The following is a 25,636-nucleotide window of genomic DNA, read 5'->3' on the forward strand; positions in this document are numbered from 1 at the left end:
TCCAAATTTCCAGAAGCCACATTTTTTAAAAAGTAAAAAGAAACAAGTGAAATTAATTAATTAATTATTGAGATAGTGCTTCCCTGGTGGCACAGTGGTTAAGAATCCGCCTGCCAACGTAGGGGACACAGGTTCAAGCCCTGGTCCGGGAAGATCCCACATGCCGCAGAGCCACTAAGCCCGTGCACCACAACTACTGAGCCTGCGCTCTAGAGCCCGCCAGCCACAACTACTGAAGCCCGCGTGCCTAGAGCCCGTGCTCTACAAGAGAAGCCACCGCAATGAGAAGCCCGCGCACCACAACGAAGATCCAATGCAGCCAAAAATAAATCAATAAAACAAATAAATTTTTTAAAAATTAAAAAAAAATTATTGAGATATTTTACACTCTTCTTTTACACCAAGTCTTTGAAATCCAGTATGCATTTCACAAAAACACATAACTATTAAAACCTTAAACAGTCCTAAAATGATCTTTCATTCCTTCAGTGGTATGCATAGTACCACACCCTAGAAGAGCAGATCTGACAGGCAAGACGGACCCAACAGCCCCACTCACCCAAGGAAGACGGCAGTAAGTGGCACCTAATAGTACACACTACCTTTCAGTGACCACTCCCTATGGCCTAGGTACCAGGCTTACAATGTCACATACATGCAATCTTATGTATATATTATATATATATAATCTGATAAAATCTTATATAACATGCAATGACTCTAGAGGTATATAAGCAATGTTCTTTAGAGGAACAGCGGGAGCAGAAACTTAATGTTTCAGGATTTCGGAAAGTGCCTGACCTACTGACAAACGTGGTTCAGGTAAGGTGAGTGAGCCTGGGGGTTTGTGTGTACAGAGATGGGTCTAGAAGAGCAGTTTGAGACCGTACTGCAGGAAGTCTCAATGCCACATTAGGAGCAATGATTTAATTCTGGAAATCATGAAGAATCACTAGAGGTTTTAAAATTAGGGAGTGAAATGAGCACACGTGTACTTCCAAATGATGATTCTGATGACAGTGTGGAGGGCAGGCTGCAGAGACCAGAGCCTGGTGTCAGGGAGACTGAACACAAGCAGGGCCTGTTAGGCAGCGGCAGGAGGAATGAAGAGGGAAGAGTCATCTCGTAGGTGAGACAGATGGGACTTGGCGGTGTCGGAAAATAAAAGAAACGGAAGGTGGGCCCTCAAAAGTGACTTTGGATTTTCTAATTCAGGTGATGCCACACACTGAGATGAAATTAACAGGGTGGGGAGTGGATTCAAGGATAGACGGGATGAGCTCAGCTTTAGCTACATGGGGAATTGAAAGGCCTTGGGATCTCCATGGGAAGCTGGCCACAGGCAGCTGGAAATAAGATCTAAACTCAGGAAGGGTAAGGGCTAGAGGTGCTAGTTGAGGATTCATCAGCCAAAGGGCAATGGTCACGGGTTGGGGTGGGGGGAGTGATGGCAATTAGCAAGGAGAACTGGCAGCTGAGTGTAGAGGGCAGGTAGAAGAAGAAGGGCTGATGGAGGATGCTGAGAGGAGATGGTGGAGGGGCTGAAGGGAGGAACGGAGGACAGAGGTAAAGCCCTCAAGCAGAGAACAGTCAACAAATTCCAATACTGCCGAACAGTAAGGTACATGCGGGAACTAAGAAGAGGGTCTGAGCTGTGCCTCAGTTTCCTCCTCTGTAAATACGAGTTTGAGCCAGAAGGCTTCTGACGCTCCTTCCAGCTCAGTCACTGGGGTGACAGCCCAGGGACAGTGGCCTCAGCACAAGCCTTGCCTGGATCTGAGGCAGCCCTGGGGCACTTGGTCATGTATGCTCCCCGGTGTCCCAGGACCCATGTGCACCTCAGGGCAACCATGGACCCCTACTTGGATTTCATTCTCACAGTAGCCTTGTCTATTATCACCCCATCTTATAGGTGGGAAAACTGAGGCTTGGTGAGGCTAATTATTTGCCTGATGTCATACGGTTTAAGGGATTTGAATCCAGTCCGAAGAAATTGAATTCAGGGTTCGCTGATCAAATAGTCTTTCTCACTCTCACACCTGCAACACTTGGGTCATCTTTCCAATCCTGTCTCCAGGTTCAAAAAATGATACGCTCCCCTTCTTTCTTAGTCATTATCGTTTCAGTGCTGATCAAATACCTACAATGAACAAGTATTACTATGAGCATCAGGGAAAAAATCATTTTAGAAAGAGTGTGATTCAAAAGAGTTTAAAGGGTAACTGCCCCTCATGCTCCCAATTAGGACTTTTCTCCTGAGATTAACAAGTTTATGGATGGGCTTGATACTATAGCAATTTGGGTCTATATCTTAATCTCTTCCACTCCATTTTAAGTACCCGCAGACCAAGGAACATACCATTTTTTTTTTTTAGTTTTTTTGAGGTATAAGTCACACACCATACAATTCACCCATTTAAAGTGTTCAATTCAGTTGTTTTTAATGTATTCACAGAAATATGAAAGCATCACCACAATTTAGAACATTTTCATCACTTTAAAAAGAAACCTCCTACACTTTAGCTATCACACCTCTGCCCACCCCCTCCCCAGCCACTATTCTACTTTCTGTCTCTATAGATGTCCCTATTCCGGACTTCCATATGAATGGAATCATAATAGGTGGTCTTCTGTGATTGGCTTCTTTCACTTAGCATAATGTGTTTAAGATCCGTCCCATTCATACTGTAGAATGCGTCAGTACTTCATTCCTTTTTCTGGCCAAGTAATATTCCACTGTATGGATATAGCACCTTTTAATTATCCATTGTCCACTGATGGACATTCAGGTGGTTTGCACATTTTGACTATTATGAATGATGCTGCTATGAACATTTGAATACAAGTTTTGTGTAGACATAAGTTTTCATTTCTCTTGCATTTATGCCAAGGAGTGAAATTAAGGAATAGACCATATTCGTTCCTCTTTCCACTACAATGCCTAGCATTGTGCTTCATGCAGCATGAGGCCTCAGTGGATATTTGTCAAGTGAGTGAAAAGAATACAGTTCTCAGCATAAGATATTAAAGCCAAAGGGTCCACCTAGGTTCCACCAAAGCATGTGACCACCACCCTGGCTTCCCCATATTGACTAAAATAAACGTCCATCTTGTTTCTTGCTCATTGTGATTTTGTCTCTTTCTCCTGTACTTCAGGAACTGATGAAGCCACCATCATTGAAATCCTATCAAGCAGGACATCGAATGAGAGGCAACAAATAAAACAAAAGTACAAGATAACATATGGCAAGGTGATGCAGAGGGTCCTCAGCCATGTGCACACGGCCTTGGTCTTGACTGTCTCTTCTGCTTCTTTGATCTTCCCAAGACAGTGAGGACTATCCTTAAAGCTTTATTGAGTTAGCCCAAGAGAAACAAAATGAAACAACTATTTAAAACTTTAATTGACTTCAGAAAAACTGAAATGGCCTTGTTAACAGCCTGTAAAATCAATATTGGTTAACTCATTATTTTTCCATTTGACTTCTTTTTAAATTGATTCCGCAGTCTTTTTTTCCCACTCATTTGGATTAATTCCACATATTAACTTATAGATAGGCCAGGGATTTGAAAACCAGTTTTCACAGGTGGGTCTTTATGTAAGAATTCTTCATTTATTCAGGTGTCTTCAAGAATGATATATTCTTCATAAGTGATTGTTACAAAAACTAAAAAACGAAAAACCAAAACCAAAAAACCCTCCATTTCGTTCAGCATCAACGCCTTTTTCTTTCTTTGCATATCTTTTCTTTCATTCTTCTTGTTGATGGTGTTACATTTAGAAATCATTAAGAATGCATTAGGCTTTCTGTTTTCTTTATTAATATAGCATGAACACGATTCAACATTTTCTTAATGTCATCAGAATTATCAGTTTGCCAAATAAATATGAATTATTATGCTGCATTCTAATACAAATTTATACTTCCTTTACAGTTTCAATAACTCTATGTATAAATAGAGATAGAGATAGAGGCGGATTTTCTTACTTATTTGTCACTGGGCAAGCAACAATCTCTCTAGGCCTTGGTCTCCTCACAAATAAAATGAAAATGGTCATTTGCCTCCCTTCTCAGGTTGCTGTGAGAATCAAGCAGGGTAGTGCTGGCACCTACCAGTAAAGGGGGGCTGTGATAGGTATGATTGTTTCCACCTTACAGAGGGAAAAAGTGGAGCTCACCTGTTTAAATGACTCATGCAAAACCACACACTTAGTAAGAAAAAGAACCAGCACTCAAATCTAAGTCTTCCATCCCCAGGGCCAGCCTCCACTCCTGAAGAATCCATTGCCATGAGAGGAGCTATTTATTTATACATTAAACAGTCCAGACAGCTGTGCTTTTGTAGTTTTTCTGCTTCCCTCTTCACAATCAGGCTTGTCAATGTCACTCATTGATGACCTTGGTGAAAATAAGTGAAGCTTCAATTCAGCTGCATTTAATTGAATTGAATGACATTGAACTTTCATCCTTGTCAGCGTGCCTGACTATAGCATCCTCTCAAGTGCTGTGTCTACTCATATCCTACCGATATGGAAAGTCAGATACAGGCATCTTAAGCTTTGGTGTAAAATAAGTGTAAATGGGTTCAAAGAGAGGACTCAGGGGCTCTGTTAAAGTGGGCATGCTCTAGCACAAAACTCTGCAATACCTACATCTGCCAATCATTTGCTTACTTTCCAATTCTCAGCTGTGTTTCAAACAGCTGAGACTGCCAAAGAGGTGATCGAGAATCATACCACAAAGCTAGAAGACATTAGAGACAATCAAATCTAAAGTCAGCTGAGCTCCAAAGAGAATAAGTATCCCAAGGTGACACAGCTAGTTAGCAGGAAACCAGGATTAGAGCCGAAGAATCCCGAGCTGGCTCCTAGGTCCAAACAGAATGTAAACACACAAGGATTTGTTTTCATCCTTGTGACGTACGAGAGCAGGCAGCTGGGATTTCTCTTCTCTACAGTTCTATATAATGCCCATCTGACTTGAAAAAATATTTCCAGTCTTCAGGTGGATCCACGCCAGAGGACTGACCAAAGGCCTGTCTTCACAAGATCAGGGTTAGATGCAGCAACTGCCATGGGATGGAGCCAGTAATATCACAACCTGCTATTAAGACTGCAGATCCCAGGGCCTTGGACAAAAATCTTCTGGGATTTTCCTCCCAGGCCCGGAGCTCAGAGGTTCATTTGAGAAATAGTTGATTTGCCTTCTCCCTGTAAGTTCCTTTCAACATGAAATAATAATAATAATAATAATCACTTATTGAACATTGAAAATGTGCCAGGCACTGTGTTCAGTGTTTACAAGGATTGTCTTATTGAATTCTCCCAACAACCTTAAGAAGTAAGTCTTATTATTCTTCCCATTTTTCAGAGAAGGAAACTGACAGTTGGTGAAATTAAGCACACTTCCTAGGTCACAGAGCTACATGACTGTGTTGTTAGACATCATGCCATGGTGCTGAGTAGCCAGGCCCACCCCATGCTGTAATTTGGTCTATCGGCTTCCAGTCTGACCCACACAGGGCTGTCTCTGTGTGAAGGTCCTGCTTTGAGGTCCTTCATTTAACTTGGGACATTGATGACTCTAGTTGGACTGAACGCCCATTGTTGACGCTTTTCTCATTAAACCATCAGGTCGGAGGGAGACAGGTAGGAGTAGGCAGTTCACCTGTGATTAGAGGGGGCGTGCCCAAAACAGGATGCCAGTGAGAATTTCATGTACTTCCCTTCCCCCACCTGAGTTCTTTCCCACGTGTGTCCCTTTCAGAATTTAACAAAATGCCAAAGTGACTGTGTATCAGGCTTGCCCAGGACAGTCCCTCTTTATTCCTGTTGTCCCCCTGCAATTATTAATAGTGCCCCCCCCCTTTCACTGTCAAAAGCATCCCAACTTGGACAATGAATGATCTGGTCTCCTAGAGATGACAAACCTGTATTTCAGTCTTCTCTAGCCAAGTACTTGGAGATGAGCCCTTTATCTTATTGAGGTTCAGTCCATGGGGATAATGCAATACCTCTCCTGCCAGGGCTGTTTCAGGGATCAGTGAGGAAGCTCTCTGAACCCTAAAATATTCTGCAAATGCTGGTTGTTATTATGATTCATCTTTGGGGTCCCCAGCCCTGAGCAGGGGATCTTCCCTCTGCCTCTCTGCCAGCCTTGGCAGAAGATGGATGGGCACTTGGGTGACAATTGTCCTCCAGAGCAGGTCACTCATGTCTGCAGAGCTCCAGTCTAGATTGCGCCCCGTGTGTCCACAGCAGGTGTCCTGTGGTGGGGAGAGCAGACACCTGTCCCTCTGCTCTCAGGACGTTCCCAGACAAGACTCTCGCTGTCTTCCCACAGGACCTGGAGGAGGTGCTCAAGAGTGAGCTGAGTGGAAACTTCGAGAAGACAGCCTTGGCCCTTCTGGACCACCCCAGCGAGTATGCCGCCCGGCAGCTGAAGAAGGCCATGAAGGGCCTGGGCACGAACGAGGCGGTGCTCATCGAGGTCCTGTGCACGAGAACCAATAAGGTGAGTCCCAGCCGAGCCCTGGACCAGCTCCCAAGGGAGCGTCCATATGCCCATCAGAGATGGTTACAGCAGCCAGAAGGGAAAGTCCTCCCTGCATTCCGCCCACGGGGTGAGCAAGTGTCTGGGCAGCAACGCGTCCACTTGGTTCACACTGGAGAGATCGCTCTTCCAATCTTCTGATGGTCAGTCTTGGTGTTGCTGCTCCTGGCTTGACAGGATAGATCCTTCCAGAAGCACAGTGTCAATCCAGCTTTCATTTTTCTAAAGAGATGCACAGTTTTACATGAAGGAGGAAAGTTCTACTTTACCCTCCCAGCCTGACTTTGCGGGTCTCCTGGCACAAATCATACAATAACAGTCCAAGCATGGCTGCATCTAGCGGAGAGCACAAGAACAGGCAGGGGGGTGGGTGGTGTCAGGGGGGGTCCCAGTGAACACCCCTGGGGCCGCCACCACTTCCCCAGAGGTTTCCATGTCCTCTATCCTGTCCTCCCCTGGTCCCTTGGGCACATGCCACCATTTCAGGAGCTGAAAAGGACATTTGTTAAGGCTCTCGCAGAATCCCATTCATCTTTGGTTCCAGAACCCATAAGGGCCAAGGACTTCATCAAGAGAAAAGAGGGCCCACAGGTCATTATTTGGAGACCCCCTCCCTCTTCCACAACACCCATCACACAGAATGGGGAGGTCCAGCGAGGAAATGCCAGGAAAATCCAACATTCTTGAGGCCTCCGGGTAGGAAACAGAAACAGCACTTGGAGCCGACGGCGAGGAAAACCGCCACAGTGCTGGGACACTGAAGTACCATTTAAGCCCCCGAGTGCCTACCGCCTGGGCTGCTTCCTCCTGCTCAGCCGGTGCCGTCCACCCACGTTTCCTGAAGCACCAGCAGCCTCCACGCTACAGCTGCAAACCCCTTTCCTGAACAGCCCTGGACTTCTTCCCAAAGGATAATAAAACCCCTCCATTTGGGGAGTTTCCGGTTAGGATTGTGCCTTAAGGGAGGGTTAGCACAGGAGGGCGGCATCAATTCAGTCCAATAACCACACAACTCTCCTTACTCAATATTCCTATCCTTTCCAGAAGCACCAAAGTCCTAGCGACCAGGAAGCCAATATCTGGGCAGCCTGCCTTGGCAAGAAGGTTAATTCGGTCGTTACTTTTCTAATCACACTTGCCTACACGAGGTTCACCCTCAGCCTAATTTCTTTCAGGTCCTGGTCTCAAACGATGAGCAAGATCTTTTTTTTTTGTTTTCAATCAAATAGATCTGACAGTAAAAAGAAGAAAAGCAGGGAGAGAGCAGGCCCTGCGTTCAGGCAGATCCTGAGAGTGGGCTGGAGGGAGGAGAAAGGGGAGGGGGCTGCAGAGTCACAGGTGTTCAGCCCCCACCTGCTTCCTCCTCCCTCCCACCCACCAAAGCAACATCGGCCTGGCCCTCATCTTCTATCGCTCCCACTCCCTTCTCCCCATCACTGCCCCATGACTCTCATTTTAAACAGTTTATGAGAGATGCTGTAGGGAAATGCCTGCTCTTATACGCTGCTGGTTCAAGTGTAAACTGAGGCAGCTCCCAAGTGGGTCAAGCCATTGCAATATACAGCCATACCTTGTTTTATTGCGCTTCGCTTTATCGCGATTTTACAAATAGCATGTTTGTGGCAACCCTTCATCGAGCAAGCCTCTCAGCACCATTTTTCCAAAAGCATTTGCTCACTTCCTGTCTCTGTGTCATATTTTGGTAAATTCTCACAATATTTCAGACCCTCCACTGGCAGAAAGATGACGACTTGTTGAAGGCTCAGGTGATGGTTAGAATTTTTTAGCAATAAAGTATTTTTAAATTAAGGTATGTGCATTGTTTTTTTTAGATATAATGCTATTGCACACTTAACAGACCACAGTAGAGTATAATCATAACTTTTGTATGTACTGGGAAACCAAAAGATTCATGTGACTCACTTTATTATGATACTCACTTTATAGGGGTGGTCTGGAACCAAACCCACAATATCTCCAAGGTGCGCCTGTAAAGCAGTTCTTCCTGGCACACTCCCTAGAGAGAGACTTGCACTCCTGTACACAGCAAATTGTTTACCGAGTGCAGTCTTGTCTGAAGTAGAGAAAAATTGAAAACAGCCTAAATGTCCATCAATCAGAGGCTGGCTAAATAAACAGGGGCTTACTGTAGGATGGAATCTTTTGTATCCATTTAAAAAAAAACACTAGGTGACTAACTAATGTACAAGCATAGCTGGACCTCCAAAACCTATTACTGAGTGAAAAAATAAGGCAAAAAACAAACAATATGAACAGTATTCCACTTTTTAAACACATACACAGAACAGTTCTATATATTTGCACTAGCACAAACATATGTATACGAATGTAAAGGGAAAATATGCACTGAACTTCTAACACTGGCTACCTGGGTGGGGAAGGGGGAGTGAGATGGGGTGGGGGGGGGGGTAGTGAAAGAAGATGTTAGCTTAGCTGTAATGTTTTCACTTTTAACTAAGGATGACATATGCTAAAGGATTCCACACAGCTAGGGACTTGCTCTAGGCCTAGACCTTGACTTGTAGGGACAACCCCCTTTGTAGGAAGTCATAAAGGCATCCTGTATCCAGAGACAAGCTCCTGCCTCTTCCCTTTGCTTGTCTCTGCCTATATTATTGATTAACCCCACCTTGGAGTATTGATTTTTTTTTTATTACCTCTCCTAGGAAATCATCGCCATTAAAGAGGCCTACCAAAGGTGTAAGTGACCGTTTGTTCTGACTTTAAAGAATGTTCCTTCCAAAATACCTCTGGGAGACTAAATCTGCTTTCTCTCCTCCTTTCTTCTTCCCCAAAAGTATTTGACAGGAGCCTTGAATCAGATGTCAAAGGTGATACAAGTGGAAGCCTAAAAAAAATTCTGGTCTCCCTGCTACAGGTAAAAGTAAAAAGGTCTAACCTGCTTTATGATCTTGGGAAACAGCCCTTGGTAGCATGGGACCATGATGAAAAAGGCAACTTAGATGATAAACATTTCCTTCTTTTATTAAAAATGTTACTGAGGGATCATCAACCTGTGTTCTGTCAGCCCAGCTCTTGTGAAATCATTCAGTGGGGATTTTTCCCATCATAACAATCCGCCTAGTCATTTGCAGTTTACAATCCCTTTTTGTTCGTGAGCTATCTCATTAAGCATCACCACCTCACTTTGCCAGTGAGGAACCTCTAGGTGTACACACAGTAAGACACAGCTTAGGAGCAAGAACCAGCCCATCTGACCCCAAGTAGGGCCCTTTTCATGACACAACTTACTTCCAGGATTCACCCCAAGTCTAGGCCTGTAAGAACTGCTGCAGGGAGCTTGGCCTGGAAAGCAGGGCTTTAAGAATTGGCCCTGCTAGGACACAGCCCCCGCGGCCCCCAGCCAGATGGCATCTGCACTCTCATTGACACACCCATCTTTGTGAGCTTTGTGTGTTTCCTCTGCTTCATTACTCTCGATGTGGAGAGACTGATAGCAGAGAATACACAGAGTAGGCTTCACCTGTAGCACGAAGAGTATATGAGTGTTCTCCTGCTGTATAACAAATTGCCACAAACTCAGCAACCTAAACTATGCAGACCCATGATCTAGCGGTTTCCATGGGGCAGGGGTCCTGTTATGGGTTAGCCAGGGTCTCGCCAGGCTGAAATCAAGGTGTCGGCCAGGGCTGCCAACTCATCTGAGGCCTGGGGTCCTCTTCCAAGCTCACTGGCTGTTGGTAGATTTTGGTTCCCTGTGGTTGTACAACTGTTGTCCCTGTTTTCCTGGTAGCTGCCAACCAGAGACCACTCAGCTCCTAGAGGCCATCTGCAGTTCCCTGTTGTCGCCCCATAGACAGTTCAGAGCATGGCGATTTGGTTTCTTCCAGGCCAGCAGGAGTTCATGTCTCTGACTTCTTCCATCTCTGACCTTAAAGAGCTCACCTGATTGGGTCAGACCTACCCAGGATAACTGATTAGGGATTTTAATTACATCTACAAACATCCCCTTTGCCATATAAACATAATATGATCACAGGAGTGGTATCTCACCATATTCACAGGTCTTACCCGCACTCAAAAGAAGGGGATTATACAAGACTGTGGTCCACTTAGGTCATCTTAGAATTCCACCTGCCACTAAGGGCTTAGGTTAAGACCTCCAAAACTTTCCATGACCAACATTCAGGGCTCTTCAGGACTGGGACCCTGAGAAGTGAAATTTGATATTTTGGAAGGAAGACTAATAGTTTCCCAACAGACTCATTCTAGGGGACATCATGAGGTTTCTTAGAGGTCAGTGGGGTTTGTGAGTGACCCTGGTTTCTACCAAAAAAAAAAGGAAAAATGTGTTGTCACAGAAGCTACTCTGTTTATCAGTTGTGCCCAAGAGATGGCAGCAAAGAGCAGCATTGCCACTTGGCCAGGTTTTGTCTAGATTCAGCCCACCCCTCTGAAATCACCCCCTTTTCTAGGACTTTCCCTTTTTGTTTTCTGTGGTCAAGCAGGAACTCAAGTTAATAACAATGTGTTGATTTTTCTAGGCTAATCGCGATGAAGGAGATAATGTAGACAAAGATCTAGCTGGTCAGGATGCCAAAGATCTGTATGACGTAAGTATGCAGATGTGCCAGTCTCTGCAAATTCTTTTTTTTTTTTTTTAATTTTATTTATTTATTTATTTATGGCTGTGTTGAGTCTTCGTTTCTGTGCGAGGGCTTTCTCTAGTTGCGGCAAGCGGGGGCCACTCTTCATCGCGGTGCGCGGGCCTCTCACTGTCGCGGCCTCTCTTGTTGTGGAGCACAGGCTCCAGACGCGCAGGCTCAGCAATTGTGGCTCACGGGCCCAGCTGCTCCGTGGCATGTGGGATCTTCCCAGACCAGGGCTCGAACCCGTGTCCCCTGCACTGGCAGGCGGACTCTCAACCACTGCTCCACCAGGGAAGCCCTCTTGTTTTTTTTTAATTAACACTATTTTCAACAACTGTTACTTTATTTTACGCGAATTGGAATTACTTGGGAAATAAGAATGATCTTTAAAATATTTTTCATATATACAGTCTTCATGAACCTAAAAGAATTGCTTTTTCTATTCTTATATTCTGGGGTTAACCACCTCAGATCCATTCTGGAACAAGGGAAGGTATAAATCATATAAATATGTGAGGTATACTTGTGGGTTAGAAGTTTAAAGTGCTAGATCGATCAATGTGGCTTAGATTCAGTGCATATTTTATTGTTTCCTGTAAGGGAGGCCTGGTCACAGCTCTGTTTATTCAGTCTTTTTGCAAAAGGCTTTTTCAAAATGTTTGCACTCGGCCCTCTAGGCAGGGGAAGGCCGCTGGGGCACGGACGAGTCTACCTTCAATGAAGTCCTGGCCAAGAGGAATCACAAACAGTTACGAGCCACCTTTCAAGCCTACCAAGTTGTAAGTGATCCAGTACTAAGGCAAGGAGTTCACACGGAAACTGAGTCTCAAGTTATTTCCAAAAGAAGCCGAGATCTGGGATATGGAACTGGGCGGCAGGGGGCGGGGTGTCTTTTACAATAGTGGTTCTCAATCAGGGGTGATTTTGCACCCCCAAGGGATATTTGATAGTGTCTGGAAACACGTGGGGTTGTCACAACAAGGTGCATTGGGGGCAGCAGCACAGTTGGCATCTAGAGCGTCAAGGCCGGGGACGCTGCTGAACATCCCACAGTGCACAGGGCACCTCCCACAACAAACAGTCATTCGGCCCCCCGTGCAGTGCTGAGGCTGGGAAACCCCGCTTTGCAACAGAGGCTAGGGAAGCAGGGGAGTGTCAAGTTTAGGAGCAAAGCCCTAGAGTCAGAGGGTCCAGGTTCAAATCCTGGTTCTACCACCAACAAGTATCCTGATGTCACCATCCTCATTTGTATAAACAGAGACCGTGAACATCAACATCCCACCCTCACGGGGTTATTTTAGGTGTTAAATAAGATGAATATAAAAGGCTCAGGACAGTATCTGGCATGTGGTAAGCTTACAAATGTTTGCTGTTACTATTATTCCAATTGACAGTTGGGCTATCAATATCTACTGCTCCCAAAACAGATACGATAATACCTCAGAGATACACTCTTGGAAAGATGTGTATCAGTTACTTTTATACAATTATCTTTTTTAATCTAATGATAATTTTAAGTCAACGAGGTGAGTTAGCTATTTCAAGGCACTTAGTGGTTAGTCCTTCCCTGAAAATCAGTCTTTAATTGCAAGAAGACTTTTGTGGAATATCAGATTTTTTTTTGGTCTCCTATTTTATATTTGTGGAATGCTTTTAACTATTCAAAGTACATCTGTGCCCTGTGTCTCATTTCAATGTCACAAGAATACTGTAACTCAAATGTAGGCTGAAGAGCCATTGTAACCCACAACTGCTGGAGGAGGAAAATCTGTTACAAGTAAGGAACCATCTGTAACTTATCAGGACCACACAGCAAGTCAGTAGCAGAAAGTGGATGAGAACTCCAAGATTCCCCAGCCTGAGCTCCTACCTCAGCTAGAGCTGGCCGCTCCTCACTCAAAATAGCACTTCCTATGTGTTGCCAGCAGATGAAAAGACAACAAAGCTTTGGAATTTTATCATTACTGTATATAAGCCCTTAGGGCCCTCTGCTTTCAAATCCTGCCCAGAGTCGTGATCAAAGGCAGCTGACCCTGTACTCCCCTGGCCCCTGGGCCTGGAGCTATGTAGACTGAGCTGGAAGCCTTCTCCATGACCTAGACCCTCTTCCCTTAAGACTGGGGCCACGGATGGAGTTTCTAGGGTGGCTGTCATTTGGGATCACTATAGAAACACACATATGTGTGAGTGTGTGTGTGTGTGTGTGTGTGTGAGTGTGTACATGAACTACTGACTATCTAAGGATACTCCCTAGGCCGACTGTTCTCAAAATTAATCCCAAAACAGCAGAATCCGTATCACTTGAGACAATGTTTAAAATGAGAATTCTTAGTGCCTGCCCTGGACCTACTGAATCAGCTTCCTTGGAGTTAGGGTCCTATAGTCTGTGTTTTAACAAATCTTCCAGATTCTGATACATGTTAAAGTTTAACAAGTCTGCTCTAGGCTACTAGCTGTATGACCCTGGGCAGGTTATTAAGGGTTCTGTGCCTCAGTTCCCCCCAACCATATAATAGGGATAATAATAGTACCTACTTCACAGGGTTAGTAAGGATTAAATGAATTAACAGATTTAAAGCATTTATTGCCTGGCATGCAGTAGGTGCTCAATTAACATTAGCAGTTGTTACGAGTCGCCTTATGCGAACCGATAGTGTCAAAAAACAGAGCTAAAACTCAAATGGTCAGTAAGATAATCAATTGATCTGATAATTCTTTACATGAAACCAGCTCTAAAATGCTACCTATTCATCATTCTGAAAGCCTTGTTGGAACATTGTTCATCTTGATCTTTATCATTGATCTTCTGAGTTCATCCTGATCTTGGGAACCTAGCTCTATAAATTTTCTCATGGTCTCTGGCTAAAAGCACTAAGATACTATGGTCAGATCAGTGAAGTGTATCATACGGCATAGGTTGTCCTGGCATAGAGTCGAATTTTAATTTTTGGCCCAAAAACTCAGGTTTTTGCCCTTAATCTGCCCTCTAAACCTGAGTCTTAACTGTTGACACTCTCAGAGATCCCAGCCCAAGCAACAAAGCTTCCCCAACTCTGCAGCATCATGAAAGATTATTACCGTCCCCAAATCTACCAAATATGAAAGGCTTGTAGAGTTATAAAGTTCCCCAAACATAGCTCAGCATAAATTGTACGTACACATACCCATAGCCCCAGGTCACTGCCTCACCACCACACCCCTCACCACTTCTCCCCTCCCCTTAAAGAGTCCCTAAGCCCATTCCAGAACCTTTAGCCCTTTCCCTTTAACTGCTATAACCAAAGTCAGAGTGCACAGGGTTCTGCCGTGGGCACGCGGTCAGTTTGGGGCATTGGTTTTAAAAGAAAGAAATGTGTCTCCTATTCTTCTAATAATCTCCCCACAGGCAATGTTACCTGGTAAACTAGAAGCCTTTGAGGCTTGTCTGGAATCCACCCTGGCAACTGGTTTTTGTACCGAGATCAGAAAACCTGGTTTTGTCCAAAGAGCCCCCCTAAGAATTAAGTGTTCCGATAAGTGAGAAGCTTTCCATTTGCAAAGGAGCATCTCAGTAGCTTGGGCCAGTGGATTGTTTTCCATTTGTGTTCAATGGAGTCCCTGGAGGTGCCTTGGTAGCTACCAGGAGGGAATGGGGGGAGGAGGTAGGTGGAGAAGAAAGGGCAATGCCGTCTCACTGTATCTCGTGAATAGTGCCCCCCAGAGTTGGGCAGCGAAGAGACTCTGAGAGGGCGGGAACCTGGCATTACCGTCTGGGGCCACGCTAAGGAGCCCATCTCCCGCCTCCCCAGAACAGCTCTGCTTTCCTGCTTTTATCTGTTGTGTAGGCTGAGATGCTACAGAAAATTTAAAACCACTGTTCTAGCCCAGTACTAACAATAAAAATGGAAAGTGGTTTAATGTGAGGATTTTTTTTTTTTTTTACTAAACACAGACCTGTGTGGGGAAGATGTCCTCTTGAAACACAATCTCAGTCTACACAGCAAGAACCCTGTTCACGGGGAAAGTGAGAGCAGTTTCTTCTGAGACACCAGCTCTCACATCCAGCCCCCAACACCTGAGAACAGCTAAGAAAGGGACTGAAAGCCCCCCCAGTCCAATCCCCTGCTTATCTAGGTCGAGTCCACACCAGACCTCTAGATGGGCCAACTATGATGAGGAGATCAAGCGATGGGTTTCATTAAATCTGGACCCTCCTTCCCCCCACATCTATTGTGCTCGTATCACAAAGAATATGTTGTTTACCAGTGTTTTCAGAATAAACTACATAAACTCCACTGGCATGTCCTCAAAGGCCCCAATTATTTATAGACTCACAATTGTGTCATATCCTCAAGAGATAATTTCTAAGAAAGAAGTTTCAGTATTTCTAATGCTTAATTGCATTTCCCAACCCCAACCAAAAGTTCTCCTTTCTCTTTATATGCCTGCCCTGAGCTTGGCCCAGGCGGTACTTGTGTTAAGCGTGGTCACAATTTACTCTGAACTTCAGCTTCTATAAATATTTGGAAGGAAACCTAATGTGTAATGCTGTGCAGAACGAGCTGGCGGTGAATATAAGATCATCTAGAGTCTCCCCAGAGGGAAAGAAAGCAGCATTTGACGTGGTCAGCCCCTGGCTCCCAGCCCAAGTAGCCCCACAGTATCAGACACATTAGACCAAGTCCTTACCGTGAACTTCACCACCTCTCTTCATGTCGCCCAAAGTGTAGGTGCCCGAGCTCCCAGTCTCGGTCCACAACGGAGGAAGGTGTGGGAGATGATTATAACCACAGCCTCCTGGAAAACTGGAAACGGAAAGAATTTTTATAAACACATAGGAAACTCAAGTACGATAGAAACGTAAAGAATATTGTTGCAGTATTTATTCATTGTTTTTCCACTCCCTGATTTCACAGAGGAGGAAACTGAGGCTGAGGGAGTGGTCCTGATGGGGGTCACATCCATTAGGGGTCAAATCGGGACTAACTCCTAGGCCATGAGAGTCCCCACTCGAATGGCGGGCAGCCATCCCCAGCCCTGCAAGGGCTGAGGCCAGAGAGGAATCCCAGAGTTCCTCTGGTCCTTGCGTGACCAAATCTGGTCCTTGCGTGACCAAATTTTTTTTTTTTCTATTGCTTTTTGTAGAAGAACAAGCCTCAAGTGCACCAAGGCCAAAAGCAAAACCTGGACTAACAGCTGCACTTTCTTTCTCCAGCTCATTGGCAAAGACATCGAAGAGGCCATCGAAGCAGAAACGTCAGGAGATCTGCAGAAGGCCTACTTAACTCTCGGTAAAGTAAAGTTAGGAAAGCCCCTGACTTAGGTTGGGCTCCCTGGAACCAGACTTGGAGACAGAGGTTTGTGTGCAGGAAGCTTTCAGGGAATAGCTTGGGAACCACACATCTAAGCAGCATTGGGAAGGGAGAGAATGAATGTGATGCAGCTGCAACAGGAGCTGTGCTGGTCCCCCAAGGAGCCCTGAAGTCAGGATGTCCAAAGTGGAGGCAAGGGGACCAGGCCTTCACACCCAACATCAAGCAGCCGTCTGGCTGCACCCAGGGAGAATTTGCAACCTTGGGGAAGATAGCTCCCTCTTTTGACTCCTAATGGATATGACCCCAGTCAGTCCCTCCCTCCTGAGAAGGGACTCAGCCCTGAGCAGCCAGCAGGTAACACTTGGCATGACTGCCTGCTGTCCTGAAGACAGCAGCTGGGGGACCTACCACAGCATCCACGACAGTCCCACTAAGATCATGGAGGCCCGAGAGCATCCATCAACAGCCTGGGACCATTGTCTAGTCTCATGGGGCAGCATGCGGTTCATGTGACACACACTCAAAAGCACCCAGGTTCGGATCCAGGAACAAGTTTCTGCGGGTGCCTGATGGCCCAAGGGTGACCTTTTCCATTTGGTTCCCTTCAACATTGGAATGAATGAGGTCTGTGTAGAAAGCAAGGCGGGGGAGACTAGATCAAGGCCGTGCCAAGCAAACGCCAGGCATTTCTCTCCAGGTGTTGCCCGTAGACAGGAAATAGCAGAGAGATGGGTACCGGGCTGTGGCTGGCAGGCTCCTTTCTCATTTTTGCAAGCCCCGGAATGAAGGCATTGTCCATTGTCCACACGCCGGTGGCGAGGAGGCCAGGGCAGCAACCCAAATGGCACGAGAAATGGAGAGAATATCCCCAGAAGAAGAGGAAGAACCAAAAAAGCAGCCCCTGGAAGCTAAAAATTGTGCTCTCGCTGCCAAACTCTTTTGTTTTGTTTTGTTTTTTTTTTTTTTTAAAGGATTTTCTTATTTATTTATTTATTTATTTATTTATTTTTGGCTGTGTTGGGTCTTCGGTTCGTGCGAGGGCTTTCTCCAGTTGCGGCAAGCGGGGGCCACTCTTCATCGCGGTGCGGGGACCGCTCTTCATCGCGGTGCGCGGGCCTTTCTCCATCGCGGCCCCTCCCGTCGCGGGGCACAGGCTCCAGACGCGCAGGCTCAGCAATTGTGGCTCACGGGCCCAGCTGCTCCGTGGCATGTGGGATCTTCCCAGACCAGGGCTCGAACCCGTGTCCCCTGCATTAGCAGGCAGATTCTCAACCACTGCGCCACCAGGGAAGCCCTGTTTTGTTTTTTTGATGGGATTTTGGGGGCAATGTCAGCAATTGATTTTTTTTTTCCACCCTCATTATGCATTCAGATTAGCAGGTCTGCTATTGTTATAGAGGCCTGAACATCCTTAATGTTACTCCTGTCCCACGATGGATACACACAGATGACTGTCCTTAGGGCTTTAAGGATGAATGTCTTAAGTAAACGGAGAGATCTACTCATGGCCCAGCTACAAGTCTCCAAACCCTTTCTGTACCTGCAGTGTAAAGAAGCAGGAAAACGCCAGAGTTCAGTCAGAAGATTAATACTAATTCTTATTAGTATTAAATATTAATGGTAATAAAACCATTCAACCCTTTAACATTTACTTAGCACCTGCCTGGGCCAGCAGTTGTGCCAGGCGTGGGGATCAGAGGTAAATAGGTCCAGTTCCTGTTCTTAAGAAGCTTCAAACTCATGGCAGATACACACAAATCAACAGACTGAGCTACAGTAAAGATAAAACCAAAAACAATCAGAGCAAGGCAGGTACAGAGGAAGGAAAGGACCCATCCCTGCAGTTGGGGGACCATGAAATGCAGGAGTTGGGTGGACTCCACTGGTAGCAAATATAAAACAGATTAGAAAAGACCTTGAAAAGAAACCACACAAAGAGTGGGACATGACTTCATGACTAAATTCTCTACACACTCCCCACCCTATTCCCGCCTAACTCACAAAGATGCCAGTTTGCCACTAAAATTGAGGAGGAGGTGTTATGAGACCAAACGGTTCCCAACGCTTGCAGCCTCTGGAGCAGCACTTCTCAAAGTGGGGTCCATGGACCCCCTGCATCAGACTCACGTGGGGAGGCGTGTGAAAGTGCGGTTTCTGGAGGCCCACGCCAGGTTACCCACTTAGAACTTCCTGGAATGCAGCCCAAAGCCACACATTGACAAGTTCCTCCCGTGATCACCTTATGCTCCCTGGAGTTTGCGAACCCCCGTTCTGCAGGCCAGGAGGAGCGAGAGACACCGCTGGCTGCCCTTCCTCTCACACGCACGAAGATCTTTACTCCCGCGTCCTCCCAAGCTGGCCCCACCCAAACTTTCGGGGTATTCCTGCCGCTGCGAACAACAAAGGTTGTTCACCAGGCATAGACTGTATATGGCAGAAAAGTTGAGATTTTTCTCCCCAAAATATCAGGAAGAAGGAATGTCGGGGGGAAGTCACTGGCGTAGGGACAGAACGCACTGAAGTTAGACAGACGATCACTGCAGCGTCAGTTAGTACGAGTGCACAGGACGGGGTCCCCGGGAAAACCTTGTGAGGCCACTAGCTCAGAACGTCTGGGGGTGTGCGTCACAGCGAGTCTCAAACACGCTGCTCCCCAAATTGCCAGGTTCACCCCGCCCTCATCACCATCACCACCAATCCAGCAGCTTGTGGATTCAGACTCCTGGGTCTGGGCTTCTCCGCTGACACTCTGGTGGCTGCCACATGACCTATAAAATAAGGAGACAGACGCCCCGCCCCCCCCAACCTAGACTCTGCTTTCCTAATTCTGTTCCTCCCCCTTCCTTGTCAGCATTCTATCGGCAATCATCTAGAAGACAAGAGTTCTCGCTGCAGGACATACTAAGGATGTGCATTCCACACTTATGCTGAATGTATTACTTATTATTTATCACTAACATCAAAAATGTTAAGTGTTCTAGGTAAACGTCAGCAACATAAACAGTAAAGCGTTCATTCCCCCGAAGTGTTAGTCCTGATGGACCCACATGAGCCTTGGAGGAGGGGAGAGCAATCATGATCTATCCCCAGGAGCAGAGAGGCACCCCATCCCCTGATTGGTGAACAGAAACCATACTTTGTTAATCTGTGGATTAGATCATACTTTATTCATTTCTGGCTGGGGCAGGGCCAGAAAAGAGCAACTAGCAGCATCGCAGGAAGGTGCTCTGTAGACAGGATCAAACATTGCCTCAAGCCCACATCCCAGATGGAAAACTAAGATGATTGTGGGGACCTTGGAAAAGATTCAGAGATGAGGCTCACAAACAAAACCCAGTGAGGGACTTCCCTGGTGGTCCAGTGGGTAAGACTATGTGTTCCCAATGCAGGGGGCCTGGGTTCCATCCCCGCTCGGGGAACTAGATCCCACATGCATGCCTCAACTAAGATCCCATGTGCCGCAACTAAGACCCGGGGCAGCCAAAATAAATAAATAAAAATTTTTTTAAAATAAAAAATATAACCTAGTGAGGAAAAACAAAAGAAAGGAAGATTGTTTAGCATGGGCAGGAGGGCCACGATCCAACTGAGCGTATCTTCAAGATTACAAAGCTTTATCATGGCAAGGTTGCCAGCCAGTGCGTGTTTCCCCTCCAAATCCAACTCCAACATGAGATTCCTCTTAGAGATGAGAAGGCATTTCTGCTGGTGGGAATCATGAACTTTACAGGGAGGGCCTGAGGATGGTCACAGCGCTTCTCCTCCTCCCAAGGGTCTTCAGGGAACAGGAGAGGTTCTTATGTGTCTGAAGGGGTTTTGGTTGAAGACTCCAGATGCCCTGACCCCAGGGGAATCTTCCAGATCCCATTAGCAACAGTGTGAAGTCTGCTCCTTTCAAACACCCGCCTCACAATTCCACCAGCTCCAAGGGCAGCCAGCTGACACTCTGAGCCAGCTCTGTTCCTTCCGAGGGTCTCTGGGTCATTCCACAAAATGTGAACACCTCACGTTCTCTCTCCCTTTGTCCTGCCCAGTGAGGAGTGCCCAGGACCTCCACGGCTACTTTGCTGACTGTCTGTACAAGGCCATGAAGGGTGCAGGGACCGACGAGGAGACCCTCATTGACATCATCGTGACCCAGGCGGAGGTAAGACGCACTCCTTGGGCTCCACCTTATTGTTTTGCCACCACTGATGTCATCTACAGGTCGTTTCTAGTAAGAGCCTATTTACAGAAAGAGTAAAACAGAGAGAGCCCTTGCCTTCCCAGACTTTGCAGAGGACAGTGTGCTGTGCTTCAGTCTGTTTCTTTTTATAAAAATACAGTAACGATAGTGGCTTCTATTACTGTCATCTGTGGCTCTGGAGAGCTTGGGGTAGTGTGTGGAGGGAACCTGGAGGGGCCGTTCCGGATAGGGCAGCTCCATTTTAAGGAAGGTAAAACAGACACTCTGAAAGGTGAACAATGGACTAGATCACCCGAGCAAGTAATTTCCCGACTCCTGAGCTAAGACTTTATTTCCTTAAACACACCCCAGAAGCACAATTTTGCACAAAAAACCACATCAGTACAAGACAATGTTTCTCAACCTTTTTTAAATTAGCGATCACCTACCCTCACCTCCAGGGAGCCTTCTTAGACTCAGTTTTTTCCTGTCACTCCCTTCCAAGAAATGTTAAGACGGCATACACTGTATATCTGTTTATGTTCCCTATGTACATACGTAGTTAATTTTACACAAAAAGATTAAGATTTTTTTTCACCCTCTAAGAACCAGTTTTTGCCCCCGTTGGGAGCAATATCGCCCCCCTTTGAGAATGCATGAGTATAACAAAGGCACAGGGAGAGGAGTGGCCAGAAGCTTGGGAGCAGCTGTCAAGACTCATATTCAGAATACAGGGCCACAGAGAGGAGGAATTACAGAATAAATGGGAAATGGCATTTCATCCACAGCAGAGAGAGGCCTTGGAGAGTGAAGTGGAACTGGGCACTTGAAAACCACAGACATCTTCCCTCAGAAACCTGTTAAATGAGGGGGAAAAGATACCAACCCAAATTCTGGCCCCCAGCTTTTTGACAAACAATACTTAACATCTGACACTGTTTTGAAATATAACTTAGCAACACAACCGTTCTTTCGTTTTTCTTTCTATTCCTGGAATTTCTCCTCCCCCTCTTTCTCCTCCTCCTCCTCCTCCACAATTCATATTTTCCTCTCTCTCTTAAAGCCCCTTTCTTTTTTCTCCTCCCCTCTCCCTCCCCCAGTCTCTCTGCCACTCTCTTTGTTTTATTTTGGTTGCTCTGATTCTCTCTTTCCCTTATCTCTCCAGGTCTCAGCCTTCTCTGTCTCTCTGTCTCTTAGTAACTCACCCCGCCCCCAGCCAGAGTCTCTGGAGATCCTAAGACACTCCAAGGAGCAGGTTGGTGACAAAGCCCAGCAAGGATTCTAAAGACCCCAGGGGGCTGGACCACTCCGAGGGCTCCTCAGGGTGACATATTCACTCCAGCATGCATGAGCTGTAGCGTGTTTATTCCAAGATGCTCTGTCCTATCTCAGTACTGACCAGTACTGTCCTGGGTCATCTCCACATGGGGACCATTCCCTCGGAATGCTTCCGGCCCAGCCAGATATATTGGCCAGATCCCCTAATCCCCCAGAGCCACCTGGTACTAGAACAGAGCCCTGTGAGCCCCACCCCATCCCTGCACTGACCCACCCACCCCCCACTTCCTGCCCCTCCCCCAGCTGAGCAGCCTACCAGCCAGGGGAGCAGGGATCACAGCCCACCTGCCTGATGCAGTCTCTCTCTTGCACAGCATCCACTTCCAACAATCCCTCCCTCTCCTACCCTCTCCTGCTCTCATCTTTCTCTCTCCTGTTGGGCCCTCTAATTGGGGCAGGAGAAGAAAAGAACCAGAAGCTTGAGCAATGGTTTGTGAGTCTCTCAAGAAAGCAAGATAGAGTCTAAATTAAAAACAACGATAACAACAAAGCTAAAAACAAAAAACAAACAAAAAACTCCTGGTTAAAGAGAGCTCTGTGCTTCTTTTATGAGACTTACTGTGTTCTTTCTGGAATTATATCTTCCATGGTGCAAGTGTTACCTCCTTTACTAAGTGGTCAGAATCTTCAGAGCAGAACAATCTTTTTATTTGTTTCTTCTGAGTCCTTTCCCCACCTCCAGCACCTAGGTTTTTCAAGCTTTTCAATGAATTACAGTTGATCCCTGAACAACACGGATTTGAATGGTATGGGTGCACCCATATGCAGATTTTTTCAGTAAATAACAGTACCTGTATTTTCATTTTATGGATCTTTAAATTAACTAAGTGTGGGGAAAAGTTTGTGCTCCATTAGAGATCACAATATGTAGAATCAAAAGAACTAGGGTTTGAGGCCTGATTCTATCCAAACTGTTTCAGCTTCCTGCCCTTGGGTGAGTCATTGATCAAATTCCTTTGTTTTTGAGGCAGAGATAGCAATACACAGATTCTAGACTGCACGGGGGTCAGCGTTCCTAATTCCTTTATTGCTCAAGGGTCAACCGTAGATTCAAAATAAGTCCTAAAAATTGATAATGAATTGAATCTTGTTGTTTGGCACTAATATCCTTGCTGATCAGGGTACAAGAGAAAAAAAAAAGGTGTCATTTCAAACTGTGTTGACAATTTTCTTAACCTTATACTAAGAGTCAGCAAACTGTGGCCTGCAAGCCAAATCAGGCCCACCACCTGTTTTTGTACAGTCCTGTTACCTGAAAATGATTATTTTAAAGTAACTGTAAAAAACTCAAAGGAAAAATAATATTTTTGTAACACATAAAGTCATATGAAATTCAAGTTTCAGTGTCCATAAACAAGGTTTTACTGGAACAGACACACAGACACTGAACTCAGCTTTCCTATTCTCAGCCACGAAATAGGAAGAATAATAACTCCGACTCTAAGGGATGCTTTGAGGCATTAATGAGCAAGTGAGAATGATGTGCTCGGAACAGTGGCTGCCTTTGTTTATGGTGAAAACGCTATAAATGTCCCAGTTGCTGTTGTCATTTCTCCTACAGGTGAACCTTCAGGGAATAAAAGCCAAGTTCCAAGAGAAGTATCAGAAGTCTCTCTCTGACATGGTTCGCTCAGACACCTCTGGGGACTTCCAGAAACTGCTGGTGGCCCTCTTGCACTGAACCGAGCCAGCACAGCAGGAGCACAGGGAGGAACCACCTTTGTCAAGAGCCCCTCCCAAACCAGATTTGCAAATGCCACTCCAGCACGAAACACCCTCAAGGGTCCTGGTTTATTTCCTTGGCAGCTTGAGCCATGCGGCCAGGGCAAACTGTTTAAGTTAAGGGCAGCAGCCTCAAGACGCTTGACTAGATCACCCTGAATGCTGGTTTAGCGAGTATCTGGGCTGCCTCTTAATTTTCCTTGAGGGTAGTCACTGAATGCTTTCTGAGCACAGATGAAATCCACAGTTGATGAAAAACTATGCATTCATAATAAAACATTTAAAAGAATATGTATCACGCAGGGATATGTATGTTCTGGGTAAAGAGCAAATGGTTAAAGTACAAGAAAGACCAAAGTAAGCAATTCATTCATTTTCCTTCTGTGTGCTCAATTTCAAATCCTCCATGTTAATTGAAGATGTGGATTACACCTACATCAGCTGCTTTTCCAAAGACTGGGTTGATTTGCTTTGGTGTTTGTCCTGTAAATAAATGACTTGTGAAATTTGAACATATTTGGAAAATGCAAACAGTTACATTTATTAATAATCACCAAGGACAGTCACCAAGGCCAGCGGCAAGGAAACAACTGACTTGCCTATATGAAACGTAACGAGAGGTAAAATTCCCTGATCTGCTACCTGGTTTAAATGGTTTTTCTTGCTTCTCTAGACATTTGAGCCACTTGAGTCTTCCCTCTGACCTTCAAATACAATTAGGCTGGGCACAGTGCCAACAGGATCAAGGTTAATGGTCTGACTCTCAAATGGATTGATTCTGTACCAAAAGCATCTCTGTTCCAAGGTGTTTGTCTCATAGCCATGTGCTGCTACACATAAAGGGGTCTGTCATGAGAACATAGACATTTTGGTCCAATAATTATAGTTATCGTTCATTGGATGATTATTTGTGCCTGGCACTGCTAAGTAGCTTACTTTCATACTTAGTTTTCCCAACATCCCTATGAGGTTAATATTACTCCCATTTATGAGCTGAAGCAACTGAGACATTAAGTAACCTGGCTAAATTCATTCACAAATGACAGAACCGAGATTTGAATTCAGGGCTGGTGGACTCCAGAATCCATCCTAGTAACCGCTTTTCTTGGAAAAATAACACAAAGTACATGGAAATGGGTCTGTATTCATTCACCTGCTTAAGTTCCTACTATTTGCCAATCACTGTGCTGGGCTCTGAGGATACAAAGATAAAGAGAACACTGGCCACACCTTGGGCAGTTCATTCCCAGGCCAGTAGTGTAGACGGATGCCTCCAATATTCATCAGACGCTGTAAGTGTAAAGCTCTCTACCCATGAGTAAGAAGAGGGAACACAGAGCTCTGCCTGGGGGAACTGGGGTTATGCTTTACAGAGATGCAGTTGTGCTGGGTTTTGAATACATAGAAACTTTCCAGAAAAACAAAGAAAGAAGCACATGTGTAGAGGCTTGGAAACATGAGGGAGCAGGATGTGTTCAGGAGGCGTTGAAATCCATTCTCCTGGGGCATAGATGTGGTGAAAGGGAGGAGAGGGCCCGGGAGGCGGGTGATGAAGCTGCAGAAGAGTATGTTTGGGTCACATCAGCCATGGTTCTGCCTTCAAAGTGTGAGCTTGGTCCTCTGGGCAATGGTGGTCATTGGAGACGTTTAAATGAGTGAGAACATGATCAGATTTGGGCCTTGGGAAATCACTTTGGTGGTGTAATCAACACAGAGCATACCAGCCCAAGCACGCTGTGCTGTGTCTTTCTAGTAGCTGTAAAAGCGTGATCAACAAAATAAGAAGTTATGTTAACATCTGCATCCTCAACATACCGGTTTATCTACCTAACAGACACTGCTGTCATTATGAGCTTTAACACGTAAAATGGTTCAGTGACAAAACACACTCATGTTCACTTGTTGTCAAAGCTGGCCTCGTGCTTTTAAAAA

At 45.7% G+C, this 25,636-nt stretch overlaps 1 protein-coding gene across 2 annotated transcripts in view; it reads left to right on the forward strand.

The window, feature by feature from the left end:
- Positions 1-24,169, forward strand: part of ANXA13 (annexin A13) — a 55,013-nt gene extending 30,844 nt beyond the window's left edge. For both annotated transcript variants that reach the window (XM_007188862.3, XM_007188861.2), the window contains 9 exons: positions 3,157-3,251; positions 6,345-6,515; positions 9,242-9,275; positions 9,374-9,453; positions 11,081-11,149; positions 11,863-11,964; positions 16,380-16,455; positions 20,514-20,626; positions 23,544-24,169. In XM_007188862.3, the coding sequence (XP_007188924.2) occupies positions 3,157-3,251; positions 6,345-6,515; positions 9,242-9,275; positions 9,374-9,453; positions 11,081-11,149; positions 11,863-11,964; positions 16,380-16,455; positions 20,514-20,626; positions 23,544-23,663 (860 nt within the window). In that variant the 3' untranslated portion in view covers positions 23,664-24,169. The remainder of the gene's footprint in view (positions 1-3,156; positions 3,252-6,344; positions 6,516-9,241; positions 9,276-9,373; positions 9,454-11,080; positions 11,150-11,862; positions 11,965-16,379; positions 16,456-20,513; positions 20,627-23,543) is intronic.
- Positions 24,170-25,636: the final 1,467 nt, after the last annotated feature.

Source organism: Balaenoptera acutorostrata, chromosome 17 (assembly GCF_949987535.1).
Source record: "Balaenoptera acutorostrata chromosome 17, mBalAcu1.1, whole genome shotgun sequence".
Classification (NCBI taxonomy): Eukaryota; Metazoa; Chordata; class Mammalia; order Artiodactyla; family Balaenopteridae; genus Balaenoptera; species Balaenoptera acutorostrata.